Raw genomic sequence first — 21,050 nt, 5'->3', positions numbered from 1 at the left:
CACCACATGTGGTTAGGTTCTCACACTTCAAATCAAGGTACTCTGGATCGAATCCCTGTCAAGGTAATCATATTTTATGAGAGTCAACTTTTAAGAGTGTTACTAAGATATTAAAAACAGATATAAATTGCCTAATATACTTAGAAATAATTTACTAGAATTTGATATAAAGTTTAATACATAAATTAAAAAATGCATTCTAAAATTCATACATACATTTTGTTATTTACTTGTATCATATATAAAACATTTTAGATTGCATATATAAAACATACTGTAGGTAGAACTTATAATATTCACATACGAGTTTGAAAATCCCAAATATGATTTATGGCTTCTTTTTGGTATGAAAGTGGCCATAATTGCACATATATCTTATATGACATATACAGTCCTTATAAGGATAATTCTACTCACTTCATGTAAGGAATATATGATGCTTGTCATATATAAATATTATAGGCTTTTTTCAGATGGGCCATTTTTGCTTTCCCCGATTCATGGCCCGTTCCTTCAAATCATATCTTAAAAAGCACAACGACAAAAAAACCCAAAAGAGAATCAGAAATCTATAGTAATCTGTATTGGTGCATAAATACACAAGGAATTTGTCTTTGGTAATATGAGCTACACTAGTATTGCAGTAACAAACAACAAAGACGCGCCACATACATAAGTACAGAGAGTGTTTACATCAGGGGTGCTCAAGTTCGGTCCTCAAGAGCCCCTATCCAGCCTGTTTTCCATGTTTCCCTCCTGCAGGACAGCTGGATCTAATGATCAGCTATTCACTTCCCATTCTGACAATTTGTGATTTTTTTTTAAATATGTATATTTTTAAATATGCCTCCAGTTAATATACAGTACAACCTCGGAGTTTGAACGTCTCGGAACTCGTACAAACTACGAACCATAGTGGAATTAGGAAGGAGATTATCGCGCCGTTGTAACTACTGTGACTACTTTTGTAAATACTGGCACGAGGACCCCCCCTTAGCTGTTCAACAATGTGCCTGACGTTAAACAACGCACGCAAGGACCGCTTAGTAGTCTAACAATATGCCCAATGTAAAATACACAAACTCAGCACTGAACTAAAGCAAGCATTAACATAGCATTTATCATCTACTGATGCCCTCACACCACAACAAAAAAGGTAAGGTATTTTTTATTGTTTGGATGTAAATGTAAAAAAAACATCAGTAGAAATTAAAATCTGAATTTTCTGTTTTTGGAGCTTGGGAACGGATTAATTGCATTTACATTATTTCCTATGGGGAAAAATGATTCGGACTTTGAACACTTTTGAATTATGTTCAAACTCCAAAGTACCACTGTAATGGAATTGCTAGTGACAAAATCTCAAGGGCATTACGACTGCATCCATGTGAAAATAGCAGGAATTTTCTCCTTGACGTGGAGTGGTGGGAGTTCAGAGAGCCACCATGTAGCGCCACCCCGAGCAGTGCAGCCAAAAGAGATGATAAGAAATGAGAAGAGACTTTTGTGAAAATAATTTCATGGAACAAATATAAGTAAAAGCAATTGTACGTCAGTGCTGATCTGATAATAGTGAGGCCAGCAGCGAACAACTGAGAAGATTGTTCATACAATGAGCCTTGCAATGTACTGCAATAATTTTCTGGTGCTCAATTTTGATGATCTTAAGTCCAGTGATTCCCAGCCAGCCACCGTGCCACAGGAAATTGTTAAATTTCACTTAACTGGTCTACAAAAAATCATTCATTTAATAATATATATTTTGTCATCTGTCTATGCCAGTGACATCCTGTTGTGTCACGTGACATGAGCGTGTGCCGGGCAGTTTGGAGTCGATTAGTAGAACAAGCTTCCGCCCTCAACACGCCCCCAGCTGAGTCACAGCGGCGGGGAAAGTACAAATGAGCGTGTACTAACTAAGTTTATAAAGATTTACACATGAGCATTCTCCTCATTTCTTACGGGGAGACTTTCTTTTAACTGTCGAAATGGTGGAGGAGCTGTTGGTGTTGAACGAGGCTAAATTCAACTCTGTGAGTACTGAAATATCACTAAACTGATTCTATTTACAACTTTAACATCACAGTTTTTGAACGAATTACTTTTGTCAACATAGAACATGGCTTTATTTGTGCTCAGAAGAATATTACCTTTTTAGAAACAAACCCAAATGGGCAAACACATTTGTCTCAAAATTATTCACACCAATAAATTTGTGATTTCACCTGTTTTTGAGAACCACAAATACGTACGTCATGATTTTCAGATCCACAAATATATTTGTTATTTTCACGTCATTTTTAGATTTTGTTTTCCACAAACAAAGACAAATGTGAAAATTACGAATGTGTTTGTGGATTTCAAAAACAGGTGAAAATCGGAAATATCTCTCCCCATAGATCAAAGACTGAAAACAGTAACCAACATATGTATAGTTCACCGTGGATGTCTGGCCTCTAGAAATAAAATGTACTTTACTCATCTTGTTGGTAATGAGGCTAAATTAAATGTTGACTGGGCAGCATTGTCCCCTAGCCGCTATTTTTACGTGTTGTGATGCTCCGGCACGCAAGTTTGTTTAAGTGTCTATGCATGTATTGTATGAACAGATGCTCTCAGCTTTTTGTCTGTTCCACATCTATTTATCTGAGAACCAACTTATTAGTACACACGGAGCCTGATGAAAATATAGCTTCAATTTTTACAGTTGTGCTTGAAAGTTTACATACCTTGGGGGTATGTACTTATAAGGGTACTGTATGGTGACCCAAAAGCTGAATGCCCAAAAAATGCTAAATACTTGGGCAATTGTTTTGATATTTTCAAGGTTGAAGTTTACTTAATAGAGAACGAAAAATAGCATTTTTACGTCATCAAGTGGCATTTAGCGTTGTTGTACATTTGCAGTTGTTTTCATACATACCCCGAGGGTATGTAAACGTTCAAGCCTAACCGTATAATGATATCAATAGGGGAATTTGACTTCCCAATTGGTGCTGGACTTCAGCATGTCAGCCAAAATAGTAACCCTACTGGGAAAGCAGCTTGGAAGTCTCACCAGCTTGCACAGAGAGCTCCAGCATCACCACAATTTGAGCTGCTTGACAACTTCACACAAGTTTCTGTAAACAACAAGGTCCATTGTTTCTTTGGTGTGTGAATTCTCCCTTTGCTCTGGAATGGCCAGAGTCCGACATGGACTGACATGTGGATCAACCAATAGGCGAATAGTTCAACCCAAGACACACATGGGACCGCTCCCTCATTTGACATTTCATGACGGATTTCATGCTGACAGCATCTGCATGAAATAACTAAATATGAGAGCAAAGCCTTTTTATTCATTGATTGACATTTTATTCTATTTATATATTTATTTTTGTATTTTCACATTTATTTTTTGAATCTCGTTTTTTATTTTTGGTATTTTATTTATATATATATATATAGTTGTTTTTATTTCCATGTATATTTATTTATTTTGTATTTACATTTTGATTATATTTTTTTATATCCGTTTTTATTTTCACTTTTTAATTTAATTTATTTTTATTTTTTGGGGGGCATTTTTGGTCCATAAGTGACAAAATGCTGTACACACTTCTCTTCGCAAACCTGGTAAAATTTCTTGTACAGTATGTTGTGCCCAATTCACAATTTGCACACAACACCAGAGGTTGCAAAAGTGCTCACACACACGCAAAACTTTTTTAGAAGTACTTTTAAGTAAAAAATTAGTTTTAAGTACATAATGAATGTACATAACGCTTATACTGGGAACAACGTTGTACATGGGTTTCGCATGATTAAAATGTGTGAAACTAACATTTGTTTATTTTCGTGGAAATAAAGTGGAAAATTAGTTTACCACCTTTTAATCATTTGTAACCTAAAATGAAGTACTTGTTTTCCCACTGTTGTTGATTACTGGCTCTGCTTTTATGTAAACAAAACGTGTTTGCAATACTTTGCATGACAAAGCTTTTACGTTGGCAACTTGACTACATGGGTTTTTAAGACACTTCGTGCTTCAGCACACACACTTCAAGGTTCCTCTACAAACAAGTGTGCAAATAAAGAATCTATCTGTCTATATGTCTGTCTGTCCTCTTCTCAGAACCTGACAAAGTCACTGCTGGCAGTGGCATTTCTGGCGTCGTTTGGCAGCTCCATGCTGTATGGATTCAATCTTGCTGTGGTCAACTCGCCTGCGCAGGTTTGTTTCACTGTTACAGATGTTTACATTTGTTTAAAAATCTCTGGGAACATTTCAAATGTCTCTGTTATGAACCAAAGCTGCATGTTGTCATCTGAAGCAAACGTGTCGAGGTGATGTATCTGATTATCATGTGGGGGTCATGTGGCTTTGCATGTTAAATTGAAGAGTGCTTCCATCATGTGCCTTGATCAAGCCTTCAATGCTGGATTTGAAACAGTGCTCAACCGGAGAGAGGAGAGAAACAATCCGTTTCACCCCAAGCATGTGCGCTTCATGGTTAGTGTGCAGTGCTAAATGTAACACTTTATTATATTGTACTATAATTTACAGTATTTTACTTATTGTTTAGACACTTGTTACCGCAGCCATTATGGAGATAAACCGATATGTTAAGGGCCGATACAGATGCCGATTATTAGTAGCCAAGGAGGCTGATAACCGATATTTGAAGCCGATATTCATTTTCAGTAAAAAGGAGGGGGGGAAATATTGGCGTCAAAATTTTTTAAAATACAAATGTCAATCTTGACTTTGTTGCTAGCCTCTCGTGGGTTGTATTCTATTTTTCCGGCGTCGGCTACGGCCTATGGAGGACCAAAAGTGCCCAAATTAAATAAATGAATACACCATTAAATAATTAAATAAATGTGTCATGAAATAATTAAATGTGTCATCAATTAATTAAATATGGAATTAAATAAACTAATTATTAAATAAATGTGTCATTAATTAAATTACCTACATATACACACACACACACACACACACACACACACACATATATATATATATATATATATATATATATATATATATATATATATAATTACAGTATTTCTGTATGTATTTATTTCATGTTCCTGTGTTGTAGCGTTTCATGAATTTATTTTATCTGTCAAACTCACCCGTCAAATTAGTGGGCGGGGCTGATTCACTCAAATCTTGTCTAAACGACTGCTTCCGCCTGAAACATGGCGGCTACGGTGATGGATTGTTTTTGCTGATATAGAGTGATCGAGGCTTGTTAATGTGCAAAACCAATATCAAAATAAAAGCGATATTTCTACTAATTCGCTAAAGTACAGTTTGACTTGTGGGTGTTTTCATTGAAGAGTGATTTGGTTCTGAGGCGTAGTTCTCGTACTGTCCCGCCTCGACTATCACGAAATCTTGCAGTTCTTGTTCTTGTGTCGGTCACGTCACGCTAACGGCTCCTCGTGAACGTCACGAGAATAAATAGTATTCGTGTATGGAGCCGCGGCAGCCTTGGCTCAATAAGACAATAAGTGAGTGGCCATGTACTTCCACCTTCCTTTTCTTCCTTTTACCGGACGGGGTCACATGACTACAGAAAATGCGAAAAAAGTGACTTATATTTCAACACGTCTCAAAAAGCACCTCATGAGAGCGTAAATCTGAGTCTAATGGTAACGCACCTATTGAGCTCAATAGCACCACTCAGCCTATCGAATTGTGTTTACTAGCTACTCACTCTGCATCAATTCATTATTCTGAAATGGATTTGCCTTGACTTGGTGAGCAGGGTGACCAATCATGTGTCTAATTTCCATCACTACTTCAAAATATCAGGCTAAGTCCACACAGGCATGCCCCATTGACCTCCATTCATTATGTCTACAGGACGAATGAATGTAGATTTTTTTAATTTCTGAGAAATGTCCAAGGTCCCTGGCACTTTTGGTCCATACGGCCAGGTCGAAATGTTATTCAAATGAGGGGGCGGTCCTATGTGTGTCTTGGGTTGGACTCAGTCGTTGCAAACTGCCTTTCAATGGTCGAGTGAGCGGGTTGGCGAGAAAGGAAGTCTCGCCGGCTTGCTTTGGAGAACTCCAACAATGGACGACTATCTTGTCCACCGTCACCACAACTTGCGACTTGAGTTGCTCGACAACAAGTCGAGGTGATGAAATGAAAATGAAAGGCAGTTTGCAACAACAGAGTACAACCCGAGACACGCTTAGGACCGCCCCCTCATTTGAATAACATTTTGTCCTGCCAAAATTCTAAATAAATAAATAACTAAATACATAAATGACTACAAGTGAAAATAAAAACAGATAACTGAAAAATATAACTCAAAAATTAAATACAAATGTATTTATTTATGTATATATATATATTTTTTCTACTTAAAAAAAAAAAAAGACATCTCCAAAGGTTTAAATAAATTTGGTTGAGTGACAGACAAGAGAAAATAAATCTTCATCCATCCATTCATGAGTTTTTGATATACTGTTCAGGCTTTTGGGGAGCTGAAACCTTTCCCAGCTGATTTTGCTAATTGACTGGTCGCCAATCAGCAGGTATAGAGACAGACACCATCACTGAATGGGAACTCAACCCATGCTTCCTGTTCAGATGTCATCATGCAAGTCAAGGTTGAGGCCCTTCTCTTTTTCACAAACATACAGCGGGTCCACGTCCTTCATGTCTAATTGCCCCATTCAGATCGATTAAGTCCATAATGCGGATTTGCCCATTTGCTTTTGGACGAATAATGAACAAGCAGTTTTGTTGCGGAAGATGGCGTTAAAGTGAATCATTATTCCGGTTTGCTAATGTTTCTTTGTGAGAATGAATGGATTGTGTGTCTTCATGCATAAACTAAGATGTTATATCGGGTGTATAAAGTCATTTCACTGAGGATATTGCATCAAATATAGTTTACCGGTAGTCCTTTGTGAGCCAAACATTTGTGTCAAAGGGCCATGTTACAACAAACGGTGCAAATACACACTGTTCAATCCAGAGTCAGGATTCGGCTGCAAACACAGTGAGGATGCGTTTCAGTTTTATCCTGCTACAATCTGGAACCGTCTTCCACAAGATGTGAGACAACTTTCTTGTTAACTCTGACAATGTTTAAGACTGAAAACTATCCTACTTACAAACCCTAATTCCAATTTAGTTGGGATGTGTTTAAAATCAAATGTAATTAAAAATACAATACAAAACAGGTATTTTATTTTAGTATTCTCAACTTTTCTAGTCTTTTGTTGCCTGTAACACCTTTTATTTATTTTTTATTTATTTATTTATTTATTATTTTTTTAATCTCACTCCCTCACACATACAACATGGTCTCCGATGGCGGGGAAGCGAACTCACGCCAACCTGCATCGTAGGCATGTGACGGTACCACTCCGCCACCTGGAGCCCCTTTTTTTGGTGGGAATGTGTTAGGCATCAAATTCAAAATGACAGAATATTTGTAAAAAATAAAATAAAAAGTCAAAGGTCAACAAATTATCAACAGAGCATCACAATCATACAGCAGACAATAGATGGCAAACAAAAATGATTTTGTCATAGTGTGACTGATTAGGCTCAAGTGCAGGGAGGGTTTGTTAGTTGGTTAGCCAATTACACACTGTTTTGTTAACTCGAATAAGTTAGCGGAACTAAAAAAAAAAAAAGTGAGATAAAATGTTACCTCAACTTCTTTGAGTTGTTGCCTCACTTTTTCGAGTTGATTAACTCACGTTATAATTTTACAGAACGAATGGTTTGATGCCACCCGAATTATAATTTTTTTTTGATACAGAAGCTTTTTGTTACAGCACCTCAATTATTCTCAGTTACTAATTTATAAATGTTAGTTTTCAAACTACTGGTTTTATTTTATGAAATACTGTTATGTGTGGTGTGGTTATTTTATTTCATTTCGGGAGCACGAATATATGCAGTCTGTCATCTCACATTTTGAGATGTAGTAAGAGCATATCGCTGGCGTCGGCCCAAAACCTCATAAGCCACAATTTGGCAAATTTAATATTTTTTCAAAAATCTATACTTTTGGTCACTTTTGGTGTTGTGAATTATTGACCAATCAAAAGTGTTGAAAATAGTTTGCTCTCTTTGATGATGCAAAGTAAAAGTGACGATTTTGGAAGTACAAGCTTTTTGGCCTGACGCTGGAGATATATAGTATGCACAACAATTCAGTATGATTTTTCTGTATTCAATACAATTAAATTATTCATGTATGTATGTTTGCAGGTTTTCAACAACATGTTGTTGAAAAATAGTTCAGATGAGTTTAAAAGTTGAACTTGGTGCATTTACTAACTGAATTCCATCCATAAAACCTTTAATGCTTGGTGTGTTGACTACAGTAATAGCATTCACTTCTTTCCCTCCATTAGTACATCAAAAATTTCTACAATGAGTCCCTTCAAGAAACGTATGGCTGGATTCCAGATGAGAAGCACCTCACAATCTTGTATTCCCTCACTGTGTCCATCTTTGCAATCGGTGGAATGATTGGAGCCCTGCTAGTGGGGAGACTTGTAACCAAGTATGGAAGGTTAGTGTTTTTGTGTCATATTCAATGGCTACAGGCTGTATTGATGGGTAAAAACGCCTTCTTTTTTTTTTTTAATTGAGTGAAAATGTGTGTCTAAATAGGAAGGGGACATTGGTGAGAACAACTTTGCTCGTGTTTATTGGGGGAGGTCTTATGGGGCTCAGCAGAGCATGGAGGGAGCCTTCCATGGTCGTCATCGGGCGCTTCATTGTTGGAGTACACTCTGGTAGGCCTAAATGTCCAAAAAAAGTAGTCAAAATCATTCAAATAGTTCATTCAGTAAATTGGTTGATCATGTTTTGCTTGTTAAAAAGTAAAAAAAATAAAATAAAATAAAAAGCCCGTGTACCGTATTTTTTCTCTGTCTTGGGTATAGGTATCTCTCTCAGTGTGGTGCCAATGTACCTTGGTGAGATTGCCCCCAAGAATCTTCGAGGCTTCCTGACTCTTATTCCAAGCATCCACATTTGCCTCGGGGTCTTCATTGCTCAGGTTCTGGGCCTCCAAGAGCTCATGGGAAAGGTATTGACATTGTGGTGTTCAACTGGAGTATAAAGCATGCGGGCAGTCAAGTTTGAGCTGTATGTTTTCTTTCCAGGAAGAGCACTGGCCTCTGCTCATGTCCCTGATAGTATTTCCAACTTTGGTCCAGCTGATGCTGTTGCCATGGTTTCCTGAGAGTCCACGGTACCTGTTGATAGAAAAGGGAAATGTTCATGCCACCATTGCAGGTTTGAAATTGCAGTATATTCTTAATGGCATTGTTCCTTCAACCACCAGATTGAAAATGCCATATCTTCTGTCCTCCAGCTCTCAAGTGGTTCCGAGCGAAAGGCAACATCCAGTTGGAGGTGGAGGAGATGCAGGAGGAACAGCGCTCTTTGTCCTCCATCCAGACTGTATCCGTGTGCGGGCTCCTCATGGACCGATGCGTTCGCTGGCAAGTCATCACCATTGTTGTGGTCAACATCGGCATGCAGCTGTCTGGCATTGATGCGGTGAGTCGGGGAAACTTGGATTGACTCGCTCATGTTTGTGCAAAGGCTGTGCAATTGTTATGGCAGCACCCCGCTGTGCCCCCCCCCCCCCCCGCATCACCATCTGTACACCTTCCTGTCCATACATCACAGTCCCACTAAGCAGGGGGGCAAACAACCACGCCTCATTATCTTCAGGTCTCCTCTCGCAGCCCATTGGAGGGTTGACCCATCTACATACAGGCAACACACTCCGGTACTCACTGCAATGTGCCAGTGGAATCTGCTGGCATGCTGGTTCACGTGCGAGAAGAAAATCCCAGCAGGGGTGCACCCCGCTGGGTCTGCCAGTCCCAGATGTTGCTGACTGCAGCAGCGGAACGTGAACATATAGAGTGTGTTCTACATTTTCAAGCATTCACAATGAACACATGTGACTTCTACCCGTTTATTGTCTCGACAACTAATCATGTTGAACTCATTCACTGCCATTGACGGCTATAAACGTCAAAAACTCATCTAAACTACAGGGTGTCCATAAAGTCTCTTTACCATTTCAAAAATTTATTAAAAATGCAATTGATTAGATATTTTATTTCGATTTGTTCTATTGTATTCAGCGTTTATTAAAGTTTTTGTTTACCTCTTTTAATACACTTCTACATGGGCACCATTAGTTGCATGAAGCACATCAAGACGGTACTCGATTTCTTGCCATGTTCGCTGTAGCATAGCCTCATCAATTGTGGCAATGGCATCAGTAATCCTTTGCTTAAGGTCAGTAATGATAAACACTGTGTTTTTTTAAACACTGAATACAATAGAACAAATCTGAATAAAATATCTAATCAATTGCATTTTTAATAAATGTTTTAAATGGTAAAGAGACTTTATGGACACCCTGTATTTCTACTAGTTTAACATTTTTTCCCCACTTTTGTTAACAAGAGTATGAAAACCTAGATTTTTTTATTGTACATTTAGAACAGATATAAAATTTGTGATTAATCGTGAGTTAACTAGTGAAGTCATGCGATTATTTAAAAAAAAAATTCTAATTAATCACATGACTTCAATAATTAACTCTCTTTGCCTGTCGCCTCAAATTTTTAATAATCTTTTTTTATTTTTTTATTCATTCACTGCCATTGACGGCTATAAACGTCAAAAAATAATTTGAATTATTTCTATTAGTTAAAAAAAAACTCCACTTTTGTTAACAAGAGTATGAAAACCTAGATTTTTTATTTATTGTACATTTGAACAGATATAAAATTTGTGATTAACCGTGAGTTAACTAGTGAAGTCATGCGATTAATTACAATTAAAAAATGGAATTACCTGTCACCCCTAATTTTTAGTAATTGTTGTTTTCTTTTATGAATTTATGGCAATGAATGAGTTAAAGGCCATAACAGCTTACTTGAAAGGCAGAACCTGAACATATCTATATCTCCGTATCAGCCTTTTCTTTTAACTGTCAGTGGTACATGCAGTGCAGGGCTTTCCCCGCCACAATGGTTCCTGTTCATTGTATTGTCGTCGTGGGGTTTCTCTTTCCTGAGGCATTCACTTTGCAGCTCATCAATGGGGACCATCTTCTTGATACATGTCATCAAGACGTCCCCCTTCTGCTTAGTGTACAGTTTGAGGATGCAGGACAGGATCACACCTGACATTCATAGTGAGGAATTTCCTTGTCTTGATGTCACTGACTTTTATCTCCTTCTTTGACCATCTTATTACATCAGCTGGGTATCTGATGGCACAAAAGGAAAAAACAGAGCAGAAAAATCAGCGGAATGAGAAGAATGTATATACTGTATGTATTTAGTAGTGATAGACCGATATGTTTTTTTCAGGGCCAATACCGATTATTAGTAGGAGCCTATAACCAATATTTCAAACCGATATTCATTTGCAGTAAAAGAGAAAATATTAGCATGAAAAAAAAAAAGTTTTTTATTTTTTTATTTTAAACATATAAAGACAGTTTTGTTTAAAAATTATAACGGAAATATATAATAAATAATAATAAATGAGAAGTACCCTGTATATCTTACTGAGCGACAAAAACATATGGATGTAGCTAATTTGGGGTTTTCGTCAGGGTTCGTAAACATTTTCAAAAGATCTTTGCAGACAGTGAAAAATTGAAGTGAAAAGTCAAAACTGTCTATGAACATCTTATAAATCCTGGTGAAAACCCCAAATTCGCTACTTTCGCAAGCATTCACCACTCAGTGAAATACCAGCTTTATCGGCCTTCAGGTTCGTAAAATAATAATAATAATAATAATAGTAATAATTGGCCCGCCCGATAAGCCCTACTATTTAGTCATCTTCGAGAAGTATTTCACATTTTGTGAATGGCTGATGACCAGTCCAGTGTAACTCACATAAGCGCTACAGAACTTCAAAAACATGCTGTGAAATGGACCTCAGAACCATTCCAAAGACACAAAACACAAAAACGACCAGACCATGTTGATCCCAGAAACATTTTGCTGTCAGCAAAGTGGAGCTCCTTATATGAGACTCCATCTGCCATTTTACAGACCACTTTGCCGTTTAATTGGACGTGTTACCAACCAAAGCAGGACATATGTGTATAAAAATAAAATAATAAAATAAATAAAATGTGTATATACCCTTCACTTTGGATGTTAAACTCTGGATTATGACCTTCAGTTTCATGATATTCACAGCAGCACTCAGCTCACCTTTTCCCTGACAGAAATATTATTAACAGGTTCCAAGTGGAGCTTAGAGGACAGTTGGGTTTTAAGTTTAGAAGATTCAGTTGAGTGGTTGCAGGCAAGAGCCTTCAAGGTGCCTCCCTTGTACTGCATCTTGAGGGATGACATCGGCCCAGGAGCTGTTTGTAGTGCCCACTGGCTGCTCTTTTCATCCTGCTGCCACAATTGGACGAGTCTAAAAATCGTATTTTATTGACAATTATTAATTATTAAATCATCGGTTTCATTTAATCCTTCCTTGTTTTCATTCTCTATTTCATTTAAGTGTGTACATGCATGCATGGCCGCTTGACTTGGTTACCTCATCAAAACAGGGACATTTAATCACACCCATCACAAGTTTGTCCACACTGCCTCAGCGATAGATGTTGCATCCGCAAAATATGATTAATGACAATATACAAATGAATTTCAAAGTCAGCCCTTGCCACATGTTGTCCAGATAATGCGCTGCAGCTCAAATGAATGCGAGCGACGTTTGATGGGACGATGATGAGTTCTAACATGTTGATGGTCTTCATTTTCACTTATTCTCAATTTCAGATTTGGTTCTACACAAATGATATATTTAAGAATGCTGGAATTCCAGAGCCCCATATCCAGTATACTACCGTGGGAACTGGAGCTATTGAGGTCATCTCTGGAATGCTGGGTGTGAGTGCACACACGCTAAGAAAACTGTCAGCGTGATTCACAACCTGCCACATATAATTGACAATTAAAGGCAAATGTAATATTGAAAAGTGTGATTGTTATAGAAAATGAATTCATGAATATATGACGTCAACTGTAGTTACATGCAGACACATGAACTGACAGCACCTTGCTTCCAACCTTGCAGTGTTTTACAATCGAGCGTGTAGGTCGAAGACCTCTGATGATTGGTGGTTACATCTTCATGAGCCTCTGCTGTGCTGGGATCACTGTGTCTGTCCTCTTCCAGGTACACCGCCATCCTACTTGTCCACTTAAGTTTTTAACTTTAAGAGGATTTATGTACTATATATTTTTTGGGTTATGGTTCTTTAGAGTCCATAATAACTACATACAATGCAATGACTTGTATGACTGTTGTTGAGTGTCTTTTGGTCCCTTGACGGACACTATGTGAATCTATTATTATTATTATTATTATTATTATTATTATTATGAGTTTATGTGAAGTTTGTTTCCTGCCTTATTGTACTTTATAGTCATTTACATTGAATGAACATTTAAATGACTGATTTGAATTTTTGGGGCCAATCACAGGACCAGCTGCCCTTCCTGGGCTACGTCAGTGTGGGTTGCGTGGTTGGAATTATTGCTGGCTTCTGCATTGGTCCAGGTAAATACTTCAATTAGAGCACCATTTAGTCACTGTTGTTTATTTCCAGTTTTTGCTGTTTTTATTTTCTTGCTTACCGGCTCCCCATATATTTATGTAGCAGAGCTTTACTTTTAACACTTTGGTCAGTGGCTTGAAATAAATTCAGGTTCAATGCTAACTTATATGTTTTTAAATGAATTTTATTGTGTAGCAAAGTCGATGCAAACACCGCACACAAACAGTACCGCTTTGAAGTTATTTTTCTTGAAGATAAATCAAAATAACATACATTTTAGCCCTTGAAAATTACATTACATTTTACTTTGGCAACAAAAGGTGTTATTTATTTTTGTAATAATTCTAATTGCATATTAATAAAGTAACCAATTATTATGTAAACATGTTTATTTTTGTGGGACAATCCCACAGTTGTACTGCATTATAATGTGGTTTAAACACCTATTCGACAATCATGCAATAACGTCGAATGACTCCGGTTTCAAACCTTTTCTACACAATTTTCGGCACACTATGGAATCTAAAAGTAAATTTAAAAAATAAAAATAAAAAAATACATTTTACTTTAAAATGTGTCATTTATTTTTGTAATAAAAGTAAAAAATAATAATAATACATTTTACTTTAAAAGGTGTTATTTATTTTTGTAATAATTCTAATTGCATATTAATAAAGTAACCAATTATTATGTAAACATGTTTATTTTTGTGGGACAATCCCACAGTTGTACTGCATTATAATGTGGTTTAAACACCTATTCAACAATCATGCAATAACGTAGAATGACTCCGGATTCAAACCTTGTCTACACAATTTTCGGCACACTATGGAATCTAAAAGTTAAAAAAATAAAAAATAAAAAATTACATTTTACTTTAAAATGTATCATTTATTTTTGTAATAAAAGTTAAAAATAATAATAATACATTTTACTTTAAAAGGTGTTATTTATTTTTGTAATAATTCTAATTGCATATTAATAAAGTAACCAATTATTATGTAAACTTGTTTATTTTTGTGGGACAATCCCACAGTTGTACTGCATTATAATGTGGTTTAAACACCTATTCAACAATCATGCAATAACGTCGAATGACTCCGGATTCAAACCTTGTCTACACAATTTTCGGCCCACAATGGGGTCTTGTCCTGTGCGTAAGGTAACACTGCCTCCTCCTGGACAAACAGGCTGATGATGCACCCTAGCGCCATAGCCTCCCTCTCTCCTCCTTCTTCTTCTTTCTCTCTATCTCGCCTGCACACAGATATTGTATTTCATTAGTCTTGTAAATTAGGAAGTCTTAAGTGCCACACTACATCCATTCCCACAGTCATTTATACAAGAGAAAGAGTTGAGTGAAGTGAATTAAGAGGCAATCATTTACAACATTGGGAGCCATGTTGAGTGGACCTGCGAGGATGATGAATTGGGGAGAATCCGGCATACGTAACGTCATTCGTCAAGCAGGCAAAAATCTATACTTCAGCGCACAGACGAGGGTTTGTGTTGCCGCAATTAGACTTTTAATGGCTCATTGTTCATCGGCTCGGCGTGATGAATGCAGCTTCCGTCAGACTAAAGCCTGCACGCGCCATGACGCCTCCCATACATACCACAGATGTTGACAAATTATGGCCTCGTTATTAGCCTGACAATATTAAACCTTCATCTGCGCAATTATCATGCGCAGATAACGAGGAAAGCATTTGTAATACTTAACGTTGGAGCATTAGAGAGAGAGAAAAAAATGCATATTTCTCCTTCATCGCTTTCACTTTTAACAATGAAGAATTGTGTATTTAAAGCCGACAGACAATCTAAAAGTAAAAAAAAAATAAAAAATAATGAATTGCACAAGTATTGATTAAGGTATTCTTCTTATGGTTTGGTGTTTTCCCAACATCACAAAATAAAGCTTATATTGAGAAAAAAAAAGAGAATGCCTTCTGTATTTTCAATAAAGAAAAATTACTGTTTTGATTTCTGGAAAACTAGTTACCGCTTAAATTTACAGCACCTGCTGTGCAGTTGACTATTTCACAGGTGTGTCTGCAATCACATCAGTTATTTATAAACATACTTTTGAAAGTCATTTGAGCAATTATCCATCTGCATGTACTAGAACACTCTTTGTCTTCACAAGTAAGACAATTCAGCACGCAGTGCTACTACTGTACTGATCTGTCTTAATATGGATATCAAGGTTATCAGATAAATACTCAAGCTATTTTTCACAATCTCTTGTAGCCGGCGTGCCCTTCCTGATCACTGCGGAGCTGTTCAAACAGTCGCACAGACCAGCAGCTTACACGATGGGAGGTTGTCTCAACTGGTTGTCCAACTTCACCATTGGCTTCGTCTTTCCCTTCCTTGAGGTCAGAACACATTCATGTTTACACTCTTAATGAGTCATAAAAAGCGGGAGCTCAACAAATTAGAAGCTTTCTGTTACAGCGACTCAATTACAGTATTCTCAGTTACTAACTTATAAATGTTATAAAACCACTGGATTGAGTTAACAGAAGTCCAAACCATAAGTACACGGTATTCTCACGAGGGTTGCAGGAATGCTGGAGCCTATCCCAGCTGTCATCCGGAAGTAGGCGGGGTACACTTTCAGTGTTCAATTAACATACCATGCATATTTTTCGGAATGTGGGAGGAAACTGGCGTACCCGGAAAAAATCCACGCAGGAACGTAGAGAACATGCAACCTCCAGCCAGGAAGGCCAGATTCGATCTCGCAACCTCTGGACTAGGAGGCAGACATGTTAACCAGTTGGCCACCATGCCGTCTGCTATGAGCATACTGTATGTTTATAATCTAACGTAAACTGTTATTAATTTATTTAAACCAGGTCGGAAACTGAGAACAAATTATCATTTACAATGTCAATTACAGGGCTAAGATAAAATTACAAATTAAAAAGTAAAATAAATTATGAAACATATACACAAATCATAAAATATTACATTACATACATTTTTATTAGTTGTTTATTATTATATAGTTGTAAATTTTACCTTTTTTCAAACAAGGTTTTAATCACGAAATAACTCAATTGTATTAAGTTACGATCCAGAATAAATTTTAAATGTCCCAAAATCGATTTTATTCAAATTATTTTATACTGTCTTGCCTTTGTCTGTGTGTGCCTTTATTTGGAGCGCTGTTCATGTTGTACCCGATTTGGCCACTTGGGGGCAGTGTGATTCCACGCGGTCTCATACACTGTTAAGTTGTAGCCACATTAGAGAGTAGAAGGAAAAAGTCACGTCAAGTCAAGTTATTCTAATAAAAGTTGTTTTTTTGCAGTGTAGAGCCGTTCTTTTGAGTGATAAAAGTGCCGCGGGTAACGCGCTAATTAGCATTAGCGAGTCAAACTGGAGTAGATCATTACAATTCCTTGCACATCTATAGATTGAAGCAAAAATCATTGTCAGTCAAATCATTTTGAATCAAAAAGCATTCTTAATCGAAAATAGATTCTGAATCGAATCGCAGACCCAAAAATCGGAATCAAAATGAATCGTAAGACATTCAAAGATTCAACATGCAGCCACTTTTTGTATGTATGGTGGTATGCCGTGGGATTTTATTTTCTCCCAGTGTGAAATATATGCCTTGGCTCAATAAAGGTTGGGAAACACTGCTCTACTCATTTTCATCTTCCTGTCTTGGAAATCCATTTGGGTGTTCCTGACAGATCTCTGAAGCTAAGATATTCAAACTGCGGCTTGATGACGCGGACATGGCGTGCAAATGTGTTCCTTGGTCAGCATGATCGCCCACTCTTCTCCAGTCTTCAATAGAATTCGCTGTGTAGGCTCCAGCACAAGAATTATTCTTTGACAAGAGACAAAACATATTTCAGTGATCATTCGGACGCAATAATTTTAACCCTAACCCAAGAAAGAAAGAGAGGGAGACAAATCCACACATAAAGACAGCAGTCTGTATATGCTGTTGTTATGAACATTCACCCTTTTACTTTTTGTGAACAATGAAGTGGAAGACAAATCTTTATTTGTCATGTTCACATACGAAATTGGACCTCTGCATTTGACCCATCACACTTTTCGTGGCACACACCGGAGCAGGGGGCAACTGAAGCGCCCGGGGAGCAATCCAGGGTGTCGGTGTCTTGCTCAATGCTACAGCCGTAAGTACTGAGGACGTTGTGGGTGGATGGTCTTTGAACCGGGGTCCCCATGGTGGCAGGGGACAATCCCGACCAAAAAGAAAACAAGCTACCGTCTGCATCTTTCTGTTTTCGTTGGATGATTACAGAAGGAATATAAACAGCTAATATTATTAATTGTTTATATTCGGACAAGGCAAGTGTGACAATAGTTTTTGTGACGATCACCAGGTTAACTTTCTTCACAAACCCTAATCTAACTGACTTTCTTCGTATAACACCATTTGTTAAGGTGCCTCCTTCTTTTGGGAATGAGTATTGCAAAAACATTCACAGAAAACGCAGAACACTTGCGTAATCATATCGATCATCGAGGTCTCGTGTGTTCAGCTATCTTCTGTGATGACGACAATCAAAAACAGTGATGCATGCAAACACTAACCATCCATTGGATACAGTTCACGTTATACCAGCAGAACAGCATGATCACACTTCAAGAGATGTTTTTTTTAGGGGTGCCAGGCGATTAACATTTTTGCATGACTTCAATTGTTAACTCACGATTAATGTTAAAAAATTGTTAAAAGTAAAACAAATAAAATGGTAAACTAATAGAAATATGGCTGCTTCTCTTAGTCATTGATACAGTAATTTCATAATAACTCATAAAATTGAGTTAAAATTAAAAAGATGTACAGTACTTTAAAAAAAACTAGTGTGATATTGATTTGTGTTGAGGTCATTTTTTTGCCACTAGATGGCATAATTGCATTTGTAAGACGTTGGTGACAGCTCAGTGCATTTTTCTTTTCAAATTAAGAGCGATCTAATCTTTAACATGAAGTAACTTGAGAAATTCTGCACATTTTTAAAATTGTGAAATACAACTTAACCCCACTGTCCTCAAATATATGCATTATAATTAACTCATTCACTGCCATTGACGGCTATAGACGTCAAAAATTCATTTGGACTATTTCTATTAGTTTAACTTTTTTTTCCCACTTCTGTTAACAAGTGTGAAAACCTTGAATTTTTTACTGTACATTTAGAAAAGATATAACAATTGTGATTAATCATGAGTTAACTAGTAAAGTCATCCGATTATTTAAAAAAAAAATCTAATTAATCACGACTTCAATAATTAACTCACGATTAATCAGAAATTTGATATCTGTTCTAAATGTACAGCATTTTTTTAAGGTTTTCATACTCTTATTAACAAAAGTATAAAACTAATAGAAAGTTAAAATGCATTTTTGACGTCTATAGCCGTCAATGGCAGTGAATGAGTTAAATATGTTACTGCTAAATTTTGGCGTGGATGTGTCTGCTGTGTTGCGACTGAAATTCCCCCAGTACAGGCTTTCCAAGTAAGGGGCGGTCATTAATCGCGCGTTAAAAAATGAGTGGGGTTAAAGGAATTTTTAAATTAACACACTCATTTTGACACCCCTAGTTTTTTTCCCTTCCTATATGTCCTCTACAGCTGGCAACTGGTCCTTACTGCTACCTGATCTTCTGTGTGATCTGCCTGGGAGTGGCCATCTACACCATCTTCATCATTCCGGAGACCAGGAACAAAACCTTTATGGAAATCAGTCAGATGTTTGCCTCCAAGAACAACGTCCTTGAAGAGGAGCTGACATCTAATGGGCACCTGAAAATGCCTCTCATGAACGGCTATGGGACCCTGGGCCTTTAGGATGCAAAGTAAGAGGTGGACCTGATCACGTTTGTCTGATGTAACTATGACAGAGGTAAAGAAGGTGTTAAAAAAAAGAAGGCTATTGTTAAGGCGAAGGCAGTATGGGCTCAACTCATGTGACTGTCCTTGTGTTTTACAAGCAACAAGGGTTCAAGAGAATCTTCTTTACAGCGTGTGACTCCAAGGTCACATGGCAATGCGCCTCTAATCAAGTGTCCAAGCATTTTAATCGCCATTTGTCCAGGATATTTGTTCCCCAGCCCTTTCTGCACATATCTGAACGCATCCCATGACCATTCGTGAGCGTTCACAACATATTGTATGTATATAAATATGACACCTCAGCGGGGACGTGGCCACTGTAGTGTCAGTGCGCACTTTGAGTGTCTTGACAAAAAAAAACAATATTTTTGTTCTTCTTTTCTCATGCACCAAATGGGATGTTTGTCTCTTTATTTAAGAGAGATGGATACTGTGGCTACTGTAGTAGTCATTTTATGTCTTGAGTTATTTATCAGCCCTCTTGTTGATGTTTTAAAATACTTATTCAATAAAATTAAGAATTTATAAACCATTAATGTTTCAAATGTTTTATAACTTTTTTGGGCATTCTCCTCTTTGTGTCACTTGCCTATGGGGCAGCATCATTGCTTAATAATGCTCCATTTCTACAGCTTTAAGGTTTTATTGCTTCTAAAATCTCATTCCAAGAAATACTACAAGTGGTTGGTCAGAACGCATTTATTTATTCATCAGCTGTGGACTTAACTACTCTGTTCGTTCGCTATCTCAAAAACAGACCATAAAAAATAATCCCTGAAGCACCCAGAAAAATCATTTATAAAAATTCCTGAAAGTATTACGGCCATATGTTAAAAACATTTCCAATAAGCCCCACAACCTACCACAGATTTGAATTTTAACGCAGTGTTACATTTGATGTAATAAATTCAGACATGCAAAAGACAGCATGTGGTCTACATGTATGAGACTTAACCATCTTATTCCATCATCAGCATGGAAATGAGACATTAAAACGTAATGTCCACTCCTGCTTCACATTGTGTTGCACAACCTTGCTCTCGCCCAGTGTGTAAAAGCTGCCATTATCATAAAAGTGCTCGTCTGCAGCCTGGATAACAAACGCACCATGTGTCATATGACGTTGGTAGTCATACAGGATGCTGAAGGATCGCTTTCCTTCCATCTGTCAGTTCCCCTGCAGAACTAACACAAACGAGTTCGACAAATATTGTCACATGGTTGCGTGTCCAGGACTGAAAGTAAGACGTGGAGGGGGGGGTCGTCAACAACATAAGTCACAAATATCGCACGTATAACTGAAATGCTCTCACAAACTAGCATTTCAAATGGTGTCATTTTTGCCGTGTAGACAGAAAATAACGTAAAAATGCTGAAGAGAAATGAGTGTTTTTGAGTTTGGCGCACTTAACGAGTGGCAGCACAAGATGGCCGTCATTGGTTTCACTTTGACTAGGTGGCATTGTGAATCCATCATACATCATATACGTCTACCCCTGTCCTTTGTCACATCGTCTCATATCCTGCCACGTCTTGAACCTTTACCGG

General features: G+C 37.3%; 1 protein-coding gene across 1 annotated transcript; it reads left to right on the top strand.

The window, feature by feature from the left end:
- The first annotated feature begins 1,988 nt into the window (after nucleotides 1-1,988).
- On the top strand, nucleotides 1,989-19,457 carry slc2a15b (solute carrier family 2 member 15b). The gene is made up of 12 exons (XM_077571082.1): nucleotides 1,989-2,033; nucleotides 4,118-4,216; nucleotides 8,386-8,546; nucleotides 8,648-8,772; nucleotides 8,923-9,068; nucleotides 9,145-9,277; nucleotides 9,357-9,544; nucleotides 12,826-12,936; nucleotides 13,124-13,225; nucleotides 13,534-13,609; nucleotides 15,858-15,985; nucleotides 19,242-19,457. Exons 1-12 carry the CDS (start codon nucleotides 1,989-1,991, stop codon nucleotides 19,455-19,457), a joined length of 1,530 nt encoding a protein of 509 aa, XP_077427208.1.
- The last annotated feature ends 1,593 nt before the right edge of the window (nucleotides 19,458-21,050 follow it).

Source organism: Vanacampus margaritifer, chromosome 7 (genome assembly GCF_051991255.1).
Source record: "Vanacampus margaritifer isolate UIUO_Vmar chromosome 7, RoL_Vmar_1.0, whole genome shotgun sequence".
NCBI lineage: Eukaryota > Metazoa > Chordata > Actinopteri > Syngnathiformes > Syngnathidae > Vanacampus > Vanacampus margaritifer.
This window is presented reverse-complemented; position numbering and strand designations above follow the sequence as displayed.